Consider the following 20,213-nt stretch of genomic DNA (forward strand, 5'->3'; position numbering starts at 1 on the left):
GTCATCCTTTTATCTCCCTTTATCCTTAAAGAAAGATAAATGGAAGCCATTGTCTTCCCAAACCTGGCATATTTCATTAGCTGGGAGCCATTTGCCTTCCTGGGAATACCTAAAGGAGTTCAGGAAGCTCTAGGACAGGCTACCAAGTAATGGTAGCCAGAGGTGTATAGTTGGTAGGTTGTACTTTCCACCTCTTTACTTGTTTTGTAAACAGATTGAACAGCTCTGTGAGTCTGGGTGGTGGCTGGGTCTATGTGTAGCCAGGCTCCGGACTACCCAATGTGAATTAGGTAGATATGTCTTGTTCTTTTTTTTTTTTTTTTTTTTAACTTATTTGAGAGAGAGAGCACAAGCAGGCGGAGTGGTAGGCAGGGCAAGAGGGAGAAGCAGGCTTCCCAATGAGCAGGGACCCCAATGTAGGGCTTGATCCCGGGACTCTGGGATCATGACCCGAGCCGAAGGCAGATGCTTAACCGACTGGGCCATCCAGGTGCCCCAATATGTCTTTTTTTTTTTTTTCTTTTAAAAGGAAGATTTAATCACAGAAGTAGAATTACTTAAGTCTTTTTTTTTTTTTTAAGATTTTATTTACTTATTCATGAGAGACACAGAGAAGCAGAGACACAGGCAGAGGCAGAAGCAGGCTCCACGTAGGGAGCCTGACATGGGACTCGATCTCGGGTCTCCAGGATCACGCCCTGGGCTGCAGGCGGCGCTAAACCACTGAGCCACCCAGGCTGCCCTATGTCTTGTTTTTAAGGAGAATTCTCTTGTGCAATTGCATGACCTTCTTGTTACACGTTACACATTATAGAATGAGGGAGTCCCTGAATTTTTTTAATTGAAGGTTTACTATATTTTTCAGGGCAGTGACTATGCCTCACTCATCTTTGTATTTTCCAAAGTCTAACATCGGTCCTCCCATATAGTAGGTTATAATTATTTGCTGGACAAATGAGATGCATAGAGGCAACAAAACACCCTAAATTAAATTATGTGCATTATGCACTGACACCTCAAATGGTTATTTGGACCATTTGTGCTGATACTGACTATCAGCCATTGATTCAATTTTCAGAAGAAACACCATTCTTGTCTGTACATCAGAGTTTGCATGATCATTTGAATTTCATCACTTTCGCATTTATTGAAAAGGAGTGGAAATTGAGACAGTCATGGGAATTACTGAGTGTGCTAACAGCAGCAAACTTTTATCTCATTGTATTTAATCTGGTCAACTCTGTGGGCAATAGGGAAGAAAAAGAAGAGCACGTTTTTGTGGAAGATTTACACCTAAAAAGTGAGGTGTGATTAAGGGTGCTAAAACACGCTAACCTTTAGAAAACTCCCCCACTCCCTTTAGGACATGCAAATGTAGTTCCATTTTTATTCTTTTTCAGTTTACAAACATTTCAGAATATGTTGTAAAGAAGGTAGGTTCACGGGCATTGTTTGGGAAGGTGACAAATATTTATTATGGAGATTTTTAAGTGGTGTTTACTAAAGTGTAATTGAACAGTTTTCCAAATTTTATTTTATTTATTTTATTTTATTTTTTATTTTTATTTTTTAGTTTTCCAAATTTTAAAAGCAGTTTTTGTGTGTGTGTGTGTGTGTGTATGGATAGGTCTGACTGGGACTGGGTCTGTACCTCAACCCTGGTCACAAAGACTACAGTGTGGTTCACACCTAACTGGGAGGGGCCCCAGAGCAAGTCGCTGGAATGTTCTGGCTCAGAGTTACTCATCTGTACCAAGCAGACGATCTCTGTCCAGGGTTCTCGCTGCTGCTCTCAGACTGAAGTCCCAGGAAGGCCACTGACTTGTGGGAAAAGCTGACTTTTCAAAGGGATGGGTCTAGGGAGAAGGCGCTCAGGCGCCTGAGACAAACATTCCTAAGGCTCTTTTACAAAACCTGAAAACCGGGTCCGGAGGTGGATGTTTTCGCAATTTCTTGTTCAAAATGACCATCAGCAGTCAAAATAAAATAAATCACCATGTATATTCCCCCTTTTTACTGCATGGGAAAAAAAAATGGGTCATGTTTTCCTCTTCACCTTCACTCCAAAGAAATTAATCATTCACGGTGAAGACCTTCTCCAGCAAGTGGTGGTTCGTTTCACACGTCGGAAATCGAATTTCGGAGACAATTTTTCTGCATCACGGGAATAAAGGAAAATTCAAAAAAAAAAAAAAAAAGTTTCCCAAACAAACAAAAACAAACACACCTCACCAGCTAAGCACGCTCTTGTCAGTTCTGTTTCTGTGCAAAGCTGGGGCTGGCACTGTTTTCCAGGGATTGGCAAAAAGTAAATGTTTCATAAGTAACCGTCCCGTCGAAGGGGCCTGGGTGCGCGGCTGCTTTCCGCCCCGGGGCCCGCGGGAATCCTGAAAAGCCGGGGCCGCGCGTCCCGCCCCCGCCCCCGCCCCCCCCACCCCGAGCTCCCGCCCCCGCCCGGCCCCCGGCCTCGGGGCGCAGGGCGGAGCCGCGCGCGGGCGCAGGTGGGGAGGGGCGGCCCGGGCGCGTCGGCGACACCCGCGCGGGGCGGGGAGGCCGCACCCCGCCCCGGGAAGAAACCCGCCAGGTGTGGCCGGGCGCCGGGTGCCAGCGGGGAGCAGACGCGCGCCGCCACCGACCCGCACCGCCGCCGGCTCCCGCGCGCCCTCGCCGCCCTCGGAGCCCCAGCTCCGCTCCTGCTGCGCCCCGCGCGCCCCGTCCCGGCGGGGCCTCTCCCTGCGCGCCCGGCGCCGTCTCCGAGCCCGCCCCGCCTCGCCTATGCCGCGGCGCTGAGCCGCCCTCCGAGCGCGCGCCGACATGAGCTGCAACGGCGGCTCCCACCCGCGGATCAACACGCTGGGCCGCATGACCCGCGCCGAGTCCGGCCCCGACCTGCGCTACGAGGCGACCTGCGGCGGCGGCGGCGGCGGCGGCGGCACCAGCAGGATGTACTACTCCCGGCGCTGCACCGTCACCGACCAGACCTCGGACGGCTACTGGTGGGTACCGGCCGCGGCCGGGGGCGCCCGAGCCCGCCACGTCGGAGGGAGCGCTCCGTGCCTGCAGCCGGGAGGGGCCGGCTGCCCGGGTCGCCGCCTCCCGCTGGGCACCCCGCCCCCGCGCGCCCGGCCCGCCTGGCACCCCTTTGTCCCCGCCGCAGGTGCGAGGGCGAGGGCGGGGGCGGGGCCCTGCCTGCAGCCGGGTAGGGGTCGGCCGGCGAGGGGCGCACGGGGCCGGCTGCCCGCGGGGTCGCCGCCTCCGGCTCTGCACCCCCCGCGCGCCCGGGCCCCCGGGCATCCCGGCCGCAGGTGCGAGGTCGGGGGAACTGCACGCAGAGGCGCGACAGCCAAGGAGCGCGGGCTCCGGCCTGTCCTGCAGCCCGGCTCGGCCTCGGGGCGCCTCCGCCGCTGGGGGCTTAGCCCGAGACCTCCCGGCCCCAGAGGGCCCCGCCTCGGCCTCCCCGCGACCCCCGGGGCTGCTCGCGCTCCGCCGGGACGCGCGGGTCCCCAAGGTCTCGCTGCACCGCGGCTCCCGGGCGCCCCGGGGCCCAGCGCCTGCGCCCTTTGTTCCCTCCTTTAGAAACAGCCCAGAAGGAAGGACCTCGGTGTCTTGGTGGCCGAGGGCGGGCGCGGGACGCGGGGGCCTGTCCGGGTCCAGGTGCCCCGTGGGGGGGGAGGGGGCCGGGATGCGCGCAGGGTCTGCGCCTCCGGGGCCTCCTGGCGCCCGATCGCGGGGGTCCCTTGGGAGGATGGGGGGCAACCGTGAGGCTGCAGGTCCTCGGGGCGCGGGGCTGCACTCGGGGAGCCCACGGGAGCCGGGGCAGCCCGCGGGCCGCGCCCCCCCAGGCCCCCGCCAGCCCCCTGCGCCCTGCCCGCCCCCTGCCCCCCTGCGCCCCGCCTTCCAGAAAGTCACTCACCCTGCCTTGTGGCCTGAGGCTGGGGAGGAGCCACCTGAACACGCTCCAGGAGTTTTTTTGTTTTCCCAGCACTTTTTGAAGGCAGCGGCGACTCAAGTTAAGACCTGTTTCCGGCCTCGATGTATTGATGTACTTTTCCCCCAGCATCTTGACAATTGGTTTCTCTCTCTCTCTCTGTTTTTTAAAACTTGGCCAACCAATTAAATCTAGTTTTAATCTCCCCTCCTAGACTTTTTGTACTTGGGAAGCACCTTCCTTTAGCCCACACGTTTATACCTAGGTCAGGATTCTGCAAGGAATCTTCAGCAGCAATTTTTTTCTGGCATTTTGTGAACCAAGTGTTTTATTTATTTATTTATTTATTTATTTATTTATTTATTTATCTTTTGTATTTTTCTTTTAAACTATGATTCTGTTTATCTAGAGTCCTGATTTTTTTAGGTTGACAATAAATATTACTGTTAATGGAATATTTCACTCCCTCGGCCTCCTGTGGAGGTAAATTTGTAATGAAATTACTATATCAGCTAACGAATTGAGTACAGATACATGGTTTTTGACGATTCTTCACTGAAACACTAAATTTTGAGGAGGCGCAGTGTTGTCCCAGAGCATTATTTCTTGCATTCTGTATTTCCGATCGAAAGCCTGTTGATAAATGATGTCAAGTTTTACATCTCGCTAGGAAGGGAAAACAGACTGACGTTTTGAATTATGTAATTTGGGGGGACTGGTGTTTCTTTGCTTTGATGTTGACCTAGGCCGCAGGAAGTCTTGCTTGGGGGCTGGAGTCAGCGTGGGGCCGTTCTTTCTTGATCCAGGAATGGGGATTCTCCTAGCACTCCTGGCCGGCCACTGGTGCTGTCTGAATCTTCTGGAATTAGAAAATTAGCACACACAAAAAATTGCCTGCAACTGCTGACTTCTGCATTTTAGAAACGATGACTGACTGGAGAGAGACGGGGCTTGTGCCCACACTTTTCTTTCTGGTCTTTTTGCATGGTTTTGTGCAGAGGGATTTGTTGTTTCAGGGCAGGTTACTTTGAAGAAGTGGGATGCCATCTCTGACCCCACTGCCCTCTGAATGAGGATTAAGAACCTAATAAGTGCTTTTCTGGCCAAAAGTTCTTCTAAATAAAGGGTTTTTTGTTTGTTTCTAAAGCACAAAAACCGGTTGAATTTAAGCTTGTTTATTTAAAAAACTGCCACTTTGTTGTCTGATTTTTTTTAAATAATCGGGATTTGAAATAATTAGTGTTTGTATTTAACCTTTCCCTAAATATAATTTGAGTGTGTAAAGAGCTCAAATTTTAATTTGCTTTTTAAGAGGATTTTAAAACATTTGAAATAATTAGTGTTTGTATTTAACCTTTCCCTAAATATAATTTGAGTGTGTAAAGAGCTCAAATTTTAATTTGCTTTTTAAGAGGATTTTAAAACATCTTCCTGCATCTGCGTTTTACGTGAATAACACTTGCCAGTTCTGAAGACTTTATTTCGTTGATGGTTCTCCCTCCTTCCCTGCCTACCTGTCTTTCATGTTTTCTTTATTTTAGGCTGCATGCAATCACAGCTGCTTTCATTTCTTTTGCTTTATTTAATACTTTAAAGTTTGGTAAATGTTACATGCTTGATGATGTAAGAGAGAACACTGTTGAAAATTTAAACTGTGGATATTGCTTGTATAGGATGTTCTATGAATATGGGCTTTCAATTAAGGCAGAACTACCATAGCCTTGTTCCTGTGGTTAAAAGAAATGATAAATCTGTAGTGAAATTCGGTGGCCAAGTGACAGTGCTACAATTGGATCTTTCACTGATCAAAGTGTGGATATTGTAGGAGGATTAGAAGCCAAATATAGTCATTAACCTTCAGAAATATGTGGTTATAAAATTCTTACTTTTCTCCAGAACTCATGATTTCAAAACCAAAATACATGTGATCTCTACTTGATATAAAGTTTGTTTTAAACCATCTTTTACAAAGAAGCCTTTTTTTTTTTTTTTTTGTAAACTACCTTTTAAAAAGAAGCTTCTTAGCAAGAGCTACTCACATCTATTTGCATTGAATTTCAGAGCTGGAGAGAGTGCAAAGGTGTACAGAAAGAAACCTCATTCTTCTACTTTGGAGATAAGTCGAGTAAGACTTGCCCTAAATCTCATAGTCTAGCCATGGCTACATTGACGGGATTATCCAGGGCTACTCACCTCTGCCCTCTTGTCAGCCTGTGCCTCTAGACCATGTATCTTTTTGCAGCAGATTGGACAGTCCTGTACTTAAACAATGCAAGTATCTCAAGTCCACTCATTCATTCATTCATTCAGCAAATACTAGACATCTGCTGTGTGTTAGGCGAGTCAAAGGTGAAAATACAGACTTCTTGAAAGGAACCTAGGTCTTTAAAGGAAAACAAACAGTATAATACAAAAGGATAATAGACAGGAGGGTACCAATGACTCAAAGGCTTCCAAAAAAAATAACATCTGTATAGCCAAGGCACTAGTGACATTTTATAAAGAAAGTGGTGCTGAATTAGAGTTGTGAGTGTTTCAGCTGGTAAAGATGGGTGAGCAGAGGAGCATTCCAGGGGGAGGGAAGTATGAGAAAAGTCTGGGAGGTGACAAACCCGGGAACAGGTTCAAGTCTCCTTTCTGAGCCTTTGCTGTAAGTGGGAAGCAGTAAGACATACGGACGAAGGGCCAGAGCCTGGGACACCTTAACTCCGTGCTGGGGAGTGTGCATAGGCAGAGGGGAGCCAGTGCAGGTTTTCACCCTAGCCAGGGAGAGTCTCCTGCCTTGAAGGAGCAGGGAAATAAGACTGTCCTAGTGAGCTGTGGGCCTGTTTCTGTGGCAGCAGTGTGCAGGGTGGCATGAAGGGGAGGGAGTTGACTTCAGGAAGCAATCGCGCAGTGAAGGAGAGAGGTGATGAAAGTCTGAGGGTGGTGGCCTAGCCTTGGGACAGGAAAGTAGATGGGGCCAGGTAGACTGGCAGCTGCAGCTGAGAGCTGGACGGGCAGGGCCAAGGGAGAGTCTGAGAAAGCAGGCTTGGAGTCGAGTGACTCACAGCATGGATCTTCTAAATATTTTTCTGGGAAGCGATTGCAAAGTGAGATTCAGTTTAGCTTAATCTATGGCAGATAACACTTAACATGGTTATTAACTTTGAGTAAGTTACCTATTTTATAAAAATGCCAGATTGGTGGCTAATAAGAGTTACCATTACCTGGCAAACACCTGTGATGCGCCTGGTATCTTACGCACGTTGTTACCTGAAGCCTCGACAAACTTCCCATTTTACAAATAGAAAACTGAGGTTAAAGTGGTCACTTAATGACTTGGCTTAGGTCACACAGATAGTTAGTTGGTTGAGCTACCTTTGAATCCAGTATACTACAGTGGATCGAGACCAGATCACACCTTGGTTATTAGAATTCATCTCTTGTGCTTATAAACTCTTCCAGTCGGTTGCATTCCTGTGAAATATTTATTGCATAACCGTCATATTCTTTTGTTAATGCTCCAGTAGGGTTTCCATCTGCTTAGGAAAAAACACAGTATGATGCCACATTGAGCCAACTCATGTCGGTCAGATCTACACAACAGCTTTCAACAGCAGTGAGTTTTTTCCTCTAAATATGGGCAGAGTTTCATCGCTGTTCAGGTGACTGAAAATATCTTGGGAAAGAGGAAAAACGCTGCTGATGCCCCTTGGTGCCTCAGAGCTGACTGCTTAGGGTGGAGCACAGGCGAGCTTGGGTGTGACTTTGGGAGTCTCACTCCTTAGCCAACCAGTCTTTCCGGACGAGGAGGTTCTAGAAGGAGTGCTTCAGTCTGGAGGCCAGGTGCTCAGGGCACTGCCCTACCCTTCACTTTTCTCTTTCGCTTCATGGGAGGTGATAGGTGTGGTTCTGATATTGAAGGCACCGCCCTGAAGACCCTGAGACTCTTCTCCTTAGAGGCAGCATCCTGCAAAATGTTAGTGCAGCCCGACGATTTACATCTTATCACCAGCACCTGGGACTGGACCTGTTGAGGACCTGCAAGGACCTCACGAATGTGAGGTGAAATCTACATTTCGTGAAAATGATGATGCTTTAGCAATTAGGCCCAAGTTCCTGCTTGGAATTACATTTTAAAAAAATCCATTTTATATATTTGTGTTTTTTTCAAGTTTATTTATTTATTTATTTAGTAATAGCTATACCCAACATGGGGCTCAGACTCACTACCCCAAGGTCAAGAATCCCCAGTACTTCCAGCTGAGCCAGCCAGGTGCCCCTGGAATTAAACTTTTTGACATTCGAACTTAACATCCCTTGCTTCTGGCACCTGAAAAAGTTAAAAAGGAGCTGGCTTCTTCATAAATAACCAGATAACCTGTAAATGACTTTGTTTTTTTTAGGCCTTAGAATGAATGGAGGTTTTCCATAGGGGAACAGTTCAAAATGGAAATCCTTATTGTGGCATTGAGTTTATAAGGAGCACGTATACATGTGTCATCCCCAGTTAATGAAGGAAAAGAGCGCATCCTTTCCTGAATTTTCTTATCCCTTAAGTTTCTTTCGTGCTCTTAAAATGTGTCACTCTTTGAATCGCCTCAGACTGTTATTTCCAGGTCTTGTAATAATTTTTGGAAAATTATTCTGAAATGCCTCATATTTAACACCTAATCCATTTCTTCTTTTTCATCTTTTTTTTTTTTCCTTCTCACCCCATCCTAATTTGATGCAAAACATCCTTGGGTTAAGTTCAGAATGATTCACTGAGACTAAAAACACAAAATGAAAAATATAACTGAAATCTGAGAATCCTATCTTAGCAGCAGCAGCAACAGCAGCAGCAGCGGTGGGAATTGGGAATTCTGCGGGCCTTTGCAGATCTTCTTGGCTCCTCCTAAGCTTTCTGTCAACCCCAGGAGGTGGGTGTGTTCCTACCTGTTACAGATGGAGAAACTCCAGGCACCGTGTATCTAAGTCATTTGCTCAGAGTCCCAGGCTATACAAGCAGAAGTGGCTGAGCAGGGAATGGACTCTTAGTCTACTTGACCTCAAAGTGTTTATGAAGTCCATGGTATGGGATCCATTTGCCCCACAATGTGCTTCAATCCACCGAAAGCAGTGTGAAAATAATAAACATGGGAAGGAAGTGGAGCTTTTATTAGAGGCTGCTTCCAAAACCCCGGGGTAAGGAGAAAAACAAAGCTCAGAGGAGGCTCCCTTTCTAAAACTTAATAGAAAAGAAACCCTATTTGCACCTTGTCGGGGTGGGAATGGGGGGTGGGTAAGGGGACACGACAAGTACACTACCTGACTTGGCTTTGGAAATCCGGGTAATGAGATGGGGATGGGGGTCGTATAGCCTTGGACCAGTCTTTTATTTACCTTTGTTTTTCTTCACCTTTACTAAACCAAACCATTATGCATTAAGTACCTTCTTCTGTATGCGAAACTGGGTTGGTACGTGCTTGTAGGGGTCATGGGTGACTTAGATGTAGGACTTTGCTCTCCAGGAGTGGGATAGACAGGTGTGTGAGTAATAGTACAGAATGAGGGCAGAGGTGTGAATGAACACAGTGAGCTCCAGAGGAGGCAGCATTTGGTCTGTGACTTCCGAAGGATGGATATTTGACGTTTCCACGAATGCGTAGTGTTTGGTGTTTCTTGGAGGTATGAGATTGCCCTTAAATGAAAAAGTAAAAACAATTACTTTTCCCCCTTTTTGCTTAAGATTCTTTAAAGAAACTCAAAATAGTATATGTTAAAATGCTTTGAAAATTATTAAGAGCTAAGCAACTAGGCCTTAAGATCAATATTAATGCATCATGTCATTTTAATTTCCAACAAATATTTATCGAGCTTTTCTAAGGCCATTATTCTATGAACCTGAATACACAAAGAGACATTGCTGGTACCCTTTCAGGATCCTGTGTTGGTGGAATGAACAAAAGAAAGGCAAAAGATAAAGATGGTGGGGGGAGATGGGGGGGGGGGGAGTAGAGAAGGAATCCAATAGGAGAGAAACTATATTCACAAAAAGAAATGCAGAATTTGTTGGCATGGGCCACCTGTGTAATGAGCAGTACAGATTATTATAAAATGACTTTTTAAAAAGATTTTATTTATTCATGAGAGACACAGAGAGAGAGAGAGAGAGAGAGAGGCCTCTGAGGGAAAAGCAGGCTCCATGCAGTGAGATATGGGACTCGATCCTGGGTCCCCAGGATCACGCCCTGGGCTGAAGGCAGTGCTAAACCGCTGAGCCACGCAGGCTGCCCTAAAATGACTTTTAAAAACAAAAAGTGTAAGCATTAGAAAAAAAATGTTTTACCTTGTAATGCTGCATGCCTCTGTTCAAAATACTGATTTTGTATTTTTTCCCAATAATATTTTTGGCAATAGGTGTTAAACTAATATCTTAAAACAATAATTTTGAAGTCTTATTTTTTTTTTAAAAAGACTTATTTGGCAGTACTAAAATACAACAGAAAGCTCTCTAACATTGTTGATATATTCGTGTGCTCTGTTCTTAAAATTTGAATTAAAATCCAGAACGTGTTTTCCTTTCAGCCATTGTTGAAAGGATCTTTATGTAAACTGTTAGAGCCATTACTTGTTTAAACAAGTCTTAGAATGAATTAAAAAAAAAAATGTTTGTGCAGGCAGGTTCTTTGTAGTATGAATCATTTGCCTTCATAAGTTTGAAGATAACACCCAGAATTTCAGAAAGGTGAAAAACTATTGAGGAAAAATGTTATTTTTTTTCAAGGACAGCTATTCATTTTAGTTTAGAAGTCAAGATTTTTTTGATAAGACTTGACCCAAGAGAGTTTTGTTTCCTTGTGGGCTTTTTTTTTTTTTTTTTTTTTTGTTCCCATGACATTTTTCATCTTCCATGCCACTGAAATGGGATTTAAAAATTGAACTTTGAGCTTGTTAGTTCAATTCCCACCACGGTTTAAAATCTCTGCACTCGCACACCTATAGGTATGACTATTGAAAAGTTATTTGAGGCCAAGGGTTTCAAAAATCTTTCTATGCTTCCTAAATGTGTACATTTATTTGAAAATTCTTTCTTCATCTCTGATAGAATCTTGCATTTCCCAGTCACCCGATGAACTGAAGAGGAAATTTCGTTGCCATTAGACAGAACAGATGTTTGTAGTATTCTCCATAGGATTGAATTTGGTAGTTTCACAAGACAGAGTTACAGAAGAGTGAGCTAAAGAAATCTTAGGTATCACCTAACCTAACAGATGAGAAAAACCAAGGTCTAGAAATTCCTGATACAAACAAAAGTTCTAGAATTATTATGTGGTCGATAAAAAATGTCATTTGACTTAAAAAGTTTTGAATGGCACACAGCATTCAAACACACACACACATTCCCTGAAGCCAGCTCTCCTGGCTGTCATGAGCTGCAAAAGGCTGAGTGTGTGACGCTGGACAGACTCCATGAGTCACACTCTTTTTGCCTGCACTTCCTCCTTGACTTACGTACAACTATTTCTATGTTGGATCTTCCTTTGGGCCAAAGAGAAGCAAACTGAATGTGAAAGTGGGTTCTCTTTCCCCCCAGTCACCAAATGTCAGTGGGCCTGAGTCTCCCTTCCTCTGTCTTGTTTTACAGGTGCACCGACCTATTAGAAAAAGCCTACACCTGGTTCCCTTTCTTACCTAGCCCTATTTCCCAAGGTCATTCTTACTTAGCCAGACCTCAGACTGAAGTGAGGCTCTTACAGATGAAAGCTGGGATGCGCAGATCTTGCTTTAAGAACCAGGTGAAGTCTTGAGAAGTTGTGTGTAGGATGGAATCTGGTTCATCAGAGCCTGTGTTCCTATAAACAAATAGCAAGACCAAAGATTCTTCATTACATTGTTTTCTCACACTTAGCTTTCTCCTTTTTTTTCCTTTTGACCCTTAAAAAGCCTCGATTTTTGTGCATTTCTCTTTCCTGTTCCGTTGTTGATCTGTTCACCTAATTGCCAAGCAACACATATAGGGTTTTAGTGGATATCTAGGGCATGTGTGGTGATCATAGGCAAGTCCTTTAGTGAAGCATCAAGAATTCTTTTTAGAATTGTTAGCAACATATGCAATTACCTGGTTTTTGTTTTGTTTAAGTTCAGATGTACATATGGGAGAGGAAGCAGTTAAGGTGGCATCTAAATTTATAGAGAGGTCAGTTGTCTCTGGACAAATGTCTTCTAAAAGTAGGAGGGGGAAAATGTAGAAAGTCCACCAGTATTTTAAGCCACTATTTAACTTCCTCACCTCCTTTTTTGCTGGATACAGTTCATTTCTGTGTCATGTTACTACTCTAATAGCTGGTTTAAAAGAAGCTGGTGAGTTTTATATTTTGTTGTCCAATCAACTTAGAGTTTAGTGTCATAAACTCACTTTTAAAAAGATTTAGATGTACACTTTGGTCCATTCATTCATAGCTGAGTTGGCCTCCTTGCTTTTTTTTTTTTTTTAATATATTTTTAGTTTGGAATAATTTCACATTAACAGAAAAGTCGCAAAGCTACTGGAGAGTTTTCACATACCCTCCACCCAGTTTCCCCTCTCAGCTCTGTCTTCCGGCTCAGTTTGTGATACTTTTTACAACAGCCCGTTATTAAATCATTTAAGGGACTCTGACTTTCCATCACACTAAGAGGTAGCCCTTTCATTTAATTACTGGGGACTGGCTTTCTTTGTGGGACTCACTCTCTGAACCAGATTGCTGAAAACAATCACTGAAGGCTTCAGAACAAAGGTACTTTCATCCTCCTTCCAGAAAGAAAACAAATATAATTCCACGGGGCCTTCCTAACTCCTTACCCATGTCCTCATTTTTTTCCTTTGTCTCTTGAATTTATTTTCTGTGATTCTAAGTCTATTGGAATTTTGTACAAGTTTTGACAACTGAGGCAGCCCTGCTTACATCTCAGCGATCTAATGTGCCAGATTTCCTGTATAATTCTGCGTGGAAGGAAGAGAAGATTGCATTCAGGGGGGTGAGGGGTGGGGTGTGCTGGTTTTGGGAGGTGGGCAGTTCGGGCGGCACTTTGCCTAGGCCTGCCCCGGGAGCCGTGTCATCATCCGGGAGTGGTTCCCAGGGAAAGCTTGATTCCTCACCCACAAACATCAGCTAGTGCTGGCTTGTTGAGGAGCCTCGCTTCCAGGGAGCAACTGCAGAGAGGTGGCAGAGAAAGTTGGTGCTTCCCCAGTGTGAGGAGATGCAGAATCAGCCCCCGTGGGAGAAATTTCTTGCGATTTCACCCCATCTGTGCATCATATAGCCTGGGTTTTGCAACTTCCCTCCCTTTTTTTTTTAAACAGTAAAAATGTTTCTTTACAGCACACACAGGACCCCCCCCCCCCCCATCCCATCCCCACACGCAGGTACCTGCACGCATAAGAAAAAGTCCAGTATGTGAAAGAGGCATCAGTTTTTTTGTTTTTTTTTTTTTTTTTTTAAAGGTGGAGGGTAGAGCTTTATCACACAAGGGGCTTTATTTTATTTATTTTTTTTTAATTTTTTATTTATTTATGATCATCACAGAGAGAGAGAGAGAGAGAGGCAGAGACACAGGCAGAGGGAGAAGCAGGCTCCATGCACCGGGAGCCCGATGTGGGATTCGATCCTGGGTCTCCAGGATCGCGCCCTGGGCCAAAGGCAGGCGCCAAACCGCTGCGCCACCCAGGGATCCCGAGGCATCAGTTTTATGTGCAGGTGCACAGGCCGACCCTGGCTGAAGGGGCCTGGGTGGCCCTGGAGCCCTGTGATGAACTCAGGCTTCTTGGAGTGCATTCAGGGGCCTTTTCCTGAACATTAGACAAGAATTTAACATGTCTGAAGTCTCTCTTGAACTAAGCTATAGGAGGCCGTGCTGTGACATAATGTATCTTGGTAAATTAACAAGTAAGATTTTTTTTTATTATTAATTTATTATTGTTCTTTTTACTTCTATCTGGAGCATGTTAAATTCTTGCAGTCTGTTTCTTTAAAACATGAAACATCCATATCTACCACCTTTTTTTTTTTTTTTTTTTTTTACCACCTTTTTTTTTTAAGGTTTTTGCCATTCATCTATCAGGACCGTGTCTCGGGGCGCCTGAGTGGCTCGGTGGGTTCCCCCTCTGCCTTCGGCTCAGGTCATGATCCCAGGGTCCTGGGAAGGAGCCCCACATCAGGTTCCCTGCTCAGCGGGAGCCTCCTTCTCCCTCTTTCTCTGCTGCTCCCCCTGCTTGTGCGCGTGCTCTCTCTCTCTCTCTTTTTTAAGATTGTATTTATTCATAACAGACACATAAAGGCAGAGACACAGGCAGAGGGACAAGCAGGTCCCAGGACCCTGGGATCACGCCCTGAACCAAAGGCAGACACTTAACCACTGAGCCACCCAGGTGTCCCTCTCTCTCTCTCTCTCTTTCAAATAAATCTTTTCTAAAAAAAGTGTTTCATTTGAGATGTACATTTGGGTGATTATCGTTGTAGAGAAAAATATTCCTTAGGGTCATCCTGAAAGGAAAAGTGGCTTGCTTTTGCAATCAAGTTGTTTACATTTCCCATCAATTTCCTGACACCGTATTTCTCTATCATTCTTGTACTGTGATTGCAGAAGATATTTTTGTAGAATGAGCTCTTTTTGCACCTCCTACTGTTTTCTGCAGCCAGACTCGCCAGTGAAACTTTGATGTTCTGGGTCGGATTCCTTGAGGCTTTTCCTTTGGAGGAACTTGTGCAGATAGCCCACATTGTCGATTATTGTGAGATGAAGCAGAAAAGGTGATAGATAAGCTGCTCGAAACGTGTTTTTACAACTTAAGGGAATATTTGTGGGTTGGATCTTGGACCTGGAAAAAACAAATTTGCTGTAAAGGACATTATCAGGCTAATTTGTAAAATTGGAATATGGTCTATCGATTAGAAAACGGTATTCAATCAGTTTTAAATGTCCTGATTTTGATAATTGTACCAATTATACCATCGGATGTCTTCATTCTTAGGAAACAGATGCTGAAATATTTTGGTGTAAAAGTTTATGATTATTTTCAAATAGTCCAGCCAAGTCTACATATACATAAATACACATACAGAGAGGGGAAGGAGAGGGGGATAAAGCAAACATGTTAACAGGGAATCTGGCTGAAAGACCTACAGGACCTTTGTGCGCTTGTTGCATTTTTGCAACTTTTCTGAAAGTTTGAAATTATATCCAAATTGGCAGGGGAAAAAAAATCTCATGTCTGTTTTTTTGTGTTTGCTTCCTCAGTCAAACCGGTACGATGTCCAGGCACCAGAACCAGAACACTATCCAGGAACTTCTACAGAACTGCTCGGATTGTCTGATGCGGGCAGAGCTGATCGTGCAGCCGGTGAGCTGGAGGGTCATCCACATGTGACTTGTTCCCAGTTAGCGTAGACTTACTGTCCTGACCTGTGCTTCCTCATTCACTACCATCCTTCGTATTCTTAACGGTTTAGAAATGGACTAGAGAGGGGATATATATCTTCTTAACCTATTTGTAATGTTGGTTTAACAAGGAGGACCAGTTATCACATAGTTTTTCCCCAAGAAATGTTGACATGACAGATTGCCTCCCCCTTCTGGATTTGCAACAACCCCTCATTTATTGTTATTTGTGTAACTGTTGTAATGCTTTCCCTTCCTAGAGGTTAATGTCCCTGGATTGTGATGTACACCATGAATTTAAGAAGTTTGGGGTTTTTTTTTTTCTTCAGGAAAAATTAACATATTGTGAGAACAACGTTTGAGAAATACACACACACATACAAAAGAAAAGAAAGAAAGAAAGAAAAAATATGCAATTGAAAATTGAGGAAAAATGGTGGTAAAGCCCTGTGATGTTCCTGGATATTAGCTTAGGTTCTCATTGAAACAGGCTTAGAAATCATGGATGTTGGGTTGTTGCATGTGTCAAGTGTTTATTTTAAAATACGGTAGCTAGCATTCACCTTTGCTCTGGGGTTACTAAAAATAGACTAGAGAATGGTGGGGCCATAAGTGCCTTTTTTCTCTTTCCCCTGATTTATTGTATCTCCCATGAAAGCCTTGGGTGCCAGGCTCCTGGATGCTGACAGTGATGTAGGAGTTAAACCTGGAATCTGGCCCATCACAAAGTCCCCGTTAAATATAAAGGAGGGATTTTAGCCAAGTGAATTTTATGTGTTCTGTTTAGAGAATATCTTACAGTTCTAATTTCTCAATATTACAGATTGGGGTGGGTTCTGGTTTATTTTACCCAGTTAAAAAAATAACTTCACTTTAGTCTATATAAAAGGATATTTGGGGCTCAGCAAACTAGCTTGGTTCTAGTTCTGGTTATACCAAGTGTCTGATTAGAAACCTACTCATCACAGAGCTGTGATTCCTTTCCATAAAGCAAAGTGGGAGGCTCCAGCAAGTTAATATCGAACACATGCATACCCCAGACCTGGACACGATTTGTAGTGGCTATGGAAACGTTTTACATGTGGTTCTAAAAATGTACATGGCATCGTGTTCTCAGTGTAGTTTTACTTCCACGCATTGAAGTGTAATAATGTCAGGGAAATATAGCGTATTTGCGACCATTTCTGTTAAGAGAAAGTTCATTTGGCTGAAGCCCAATTAAAGCGGCAAATGTAAAATTCTAGAGCAAGCTCCTATATGGCCCCGAAGCAGCAGTCTTTTGCATCGACAATGCAATGGAAAGAAGGTTTCCATTTCTAAAACAATTTTTAATTTTGAAATAATTATAGACTCACAAGAAGTTGTAAAAATAATGCAGAGCCCTCCCGTGTGCCCATCATCACCTAGCTTTCCCCAAAAGTGACATCTCACATAAGGGTAATGCATCATCAGAAGCAGGAAATTGATTGCCCCAATGCAATGAATTAGATAGCTTCCTTTTTATGAACTAAAAAGCTGTGTTCCTATAAGACTCTGGAAAAGCTTAGTTTGTCTATAAAAGACCTTATCCAGTATAATAGTACAGTGTTCTTACTCCTGTGCAATTCCCATTGGTTGAAGGTTCTTTGTAAATATGAAAGATAGTGTTTAACACATTGAAGGACGGGAAAGGACAGTGTCCCGTAAATATACTTTTAAAAGCCTAGTGAAGATTTAAAATACAGTCCGCAAATTTTGCTTCATGAAGCCTCCTGTATTTACCTCCCTGTCTCGAATTCATAAGGTAATTTCCAGTTAGGAATTTTTTTCCAGTCACATGCAAAATGGAAACTTAGACTGTTTTAAGTTCACAGCAGAAGCTTTTGCTTCCATTAACAAAAGTGAAGCTTTTCTCTCCAGCATTAACACAAGTGAAGCATTCTCCCCACATGTTTCTTTCACGTAGGAGCTGAAATATGGAGATGGAATACAGCTGTCTCGGAGCAGAGAATTGGATGAATGTTTTGCCCAGGCCAATGATCAGATGGAAATTACCGATAGCTTGATCAGAGAGATGCGACAGATGGGCCAGCCCTGTGATGCTTATCAGAAAAGGTATCTCCTTTACCACTGAGCCAAATGCAGGCAGGCCTCATGGAGAGAAGGTCATAACACCCACTTATGCTCCATCCCACGGCCTGGTCTTCCCTTGAAGGAAGCACAGCTCTTCCAGAGCGAGGGCTTGCTTTACTTGGTATTTTGTAGCTACTGTGTACCGATGGACTAAACTCACTGCCTCCATTTTATGGGGAATCACAAAGCTGCCTTGAAAAGACTCGAAGGATTGAATTTATCATAAGATGTTAACTGGGCCTCCATTTGGGAGTAGCAACAGCCTCTGGTGCAGCATTTGACTTTCAAGAGTCCAATACCAAGCCGAGCTCAGTTTCACGCATATAAAAATGAGACTCGTAGAGTCAGAGAGCAGTTTAAAGTGGAGACAGGCAGTCTTGATTTTGCTGTCACCGTACCTGGGGCCCAGGTTACAAGGCAGATGCCCAGGGTGCAACTCAAGGGGAAGCAGAAGGTGCTATCAGGTTAGGCCAAGCCAGGTATGATTTCTGTGATGCTTCAGGCTCTGAGCATCATAATGCTGAGGTATGTGTATGTGATGGAGATTCAAGTCATGTGGTAAGGAAAAGAATTCTTCAAATAAAACATTTGTGACCTCTGTACTGACAGCAAAGGAGACTCAGAAAGGGGGACGTTTGTCCAGAATGTGTGGTCAGAGGCTGTTTTCCTGCCACGGTGTGATTGTTTTCCTTTCTTTTCAGACTGCTTCAGCTCCAGGAGCAAATGCGAGCTCTTTATAAAGCCATCAGCGTCCCTCGAGTCCGAAGGGCCAGCTCCAAGGGTGGCGGAGGGTACACCTGTCAGAGTGGCTCCGGGTGGGATGAATTCACCAAGCGCCTCACCAGTGAATGTCTGGGGTGGATGAGGCAGCAGAGGGTAAGTGCCTTCCAGATGAGGTTGGTTCTCGAATGTTCCAAGCCCAAGTGGCGCAGGTGTATAGAATGTGGCAGGGTCAGCCCCAGTGGTTTGGCCAAAGGGTGGTCTGGGGCCTCAGCTAGCAGCAGAAACTTGATGTTTTCCATATTTTCCTCCTATACAATTTATTTTTTATCTTTTATATTTTAGAGAGTGTGCGTGCTTGCAAGCAAGTTGGGGAGGGAAGGGAGAGAGAATCCTAAGCAGGCTCTCTGCCCAGTGTGGAGCCCGACGTGGGGCTTAATCTCATGACCCTGAGGTCGTGATCTAAGCCAGAGAGTCAGATGCCTAACCGACTGAGCCACCCAGGCGCCCTACCTCATATATGCTTTATTTTTTAAAAGATTTTAATTATTTATTTGAGAGAAAGAGCACAAGCAGGGGGAGTGGCAGAGGGAGAAGGAGAAGCAGATTCCCCATTGAGTGGGGAGTCTGACATGGGGCTCAATTCTAGGACCCTGGGATCATGACCTGAGCAGAAGGCAGACTCTTCGCCCACTGAGCCACCCAGGCACCCCACCTCATACACACTTTAAATTGTAGGCTTCATAAAAATATATATATTCATATAAAATATGAATATATTCACATAAAAATATTCATATAAAACTTCATACAGTTGTTTTTTTTTCCCCTTTTCCTTTTATGGCTTAGGGAATCAGCCTCATTGTTTACTAGTCACAACTTATGGCACAGGTAACATTTAGCCTGTATAATTTGATTAGTAGATTTTGAATATCTAACCCTTATCATTCACAACCTGAAAATGTGTTGGAGTCAATGGGCTAAAATATTTTATTTTTCTAGTAAGTGACCTCAGCTGTGTTACTGACAGGTACTTAAAAAACAAATGTTGTGGATGTTCATTTAAAATGTTAAATCAGAGCAGCTGGAAACACAGTAAAACTGGATATTCTGGTTTGGGCTCATTGGCTGCTTACCTTATATTTTTGAGGTATCAGTTCTTCTTGTGCAATCATTACGTCGCAGCTGTGGGAGGGGAGTGAAATAATGGTGACCAAAGTATATGCTGAGCCTTTCCCCACAACTGTGGTTTCTACAAAGTGTTTTCCAGTGCTAATGACTGTTTTGTTTTATGTGGTCATTATGCCCTCTAATGAACAGGTGGCATTAGAAATATGCCATAATCACATAGATGGGAAATGTATAATGAAAACCTGGTGTTCATGAGCCATCCTTCTCTTGAGAAGGTGGATATGTTAGATTGATAAGTTGTGCAGACATCATTTGTGATGCCGTGTGGTTGTGCTTGTGAGAAGTATTGGTTTTATTGCTTGTTGTTGGACCAGTTGAGCAATGGTTCTAAAGTTTCTCAACCACTTAAAATTGTTTGTATGTGTTCTTTCCTAAGTGGTGAAGGCTTATGGGTCTGGCCGTGTGTTCAGTCAGCTAAGTTTTTCTTCCACTTAATACAAAGACCGTACAATACTGTTAGAGACGGTGGGGCTTATAGAGGAGAAAGTTATAATCCCAGAAACCTAAAGTACAGTCCTGTTGGCGTGTTTTCAGGTTTTCTTTTGATCTTGGAACACATATTTCATGAGCTTTTTATATGTATTGGCACCCTAGCAGAAAATGTGTTCAGAAGTAATGTTTTGTAGTCCTGACAATGAGTATGATCGAGAACGAGACATGTACCCCCACATGCCACATTTCTGTCCAGAGCAGTGTGGGGTTAATGGCATTTGAGCTGCAATAAAATCCTGCTCAGCTAGGGCTGTGGGGGGGTGGGGCGGGGGGTGGTGCTCCAGTCTCTGGAAAGGAGCCCTGAAAAGCAGGCTCAGCAGAGCTGATAGGGCTTGAACTACATCTTAAGCGACGGTAGGTGAGACAACCTTTGAACCAAATTACT

At 44.4% G+C, this 20,213-nt stretch overlaps 1 protein-coding gene across 2 annotated transcripts in view; it reads left to right on the forward strand.

The window, feature by feature from the left end:
- Positions 1 to 2,799: 2,799 nt before the first annotated feature.
- Positions 2,800 to 20,213, forward strand: part of DSP (desmoplakin) — a 45,428-nt gene continuing 28,014 nt past the window's right edge. Inside the window, exons 1-4 of one of the 2 annotated variants that reach the window (XM_038584125.1) lie at positions 2,800 to 2,996; positions 15,173 to 15,275; positions 17,259 to 17,407; positions 18,127 to 18,301. In XM_038584125.1, the coding sequence (XP_038440053.1) occupies positions 2,815 to 2,996; positions 15,173 to 15,275; positions 17,259 to 17,407; positions 18,127 to 18,301 (609 nt within the window). In that variant the 5' untranslated portion in view covers positions 2,800 to 2,814. The remainder of the gene's footprint in view (positions 2,997 to 15,172; positions 15,276 to 17,258; positions 17,408 to 18,126; positions 18,302 to 20,213) is intronic. The other variant, XM_038584124.1, reaches the window with a different exon arrangement.

The sequence above is a fragment of the Canis lupus genome, chromosome 35 (assembly GCF_011100685.1).
Source record: "Canis lupus familiaris isolate Mischka breed German Shepherd chromosome 35, alternate assembly UU_Cfam_GSD_1.0, whole genome shotgun sequence".
NCBI lineage: Eukaryota > Metazoa > Chordata > Mammalia > Carnivora > Canidae > Canis > Canis lupus.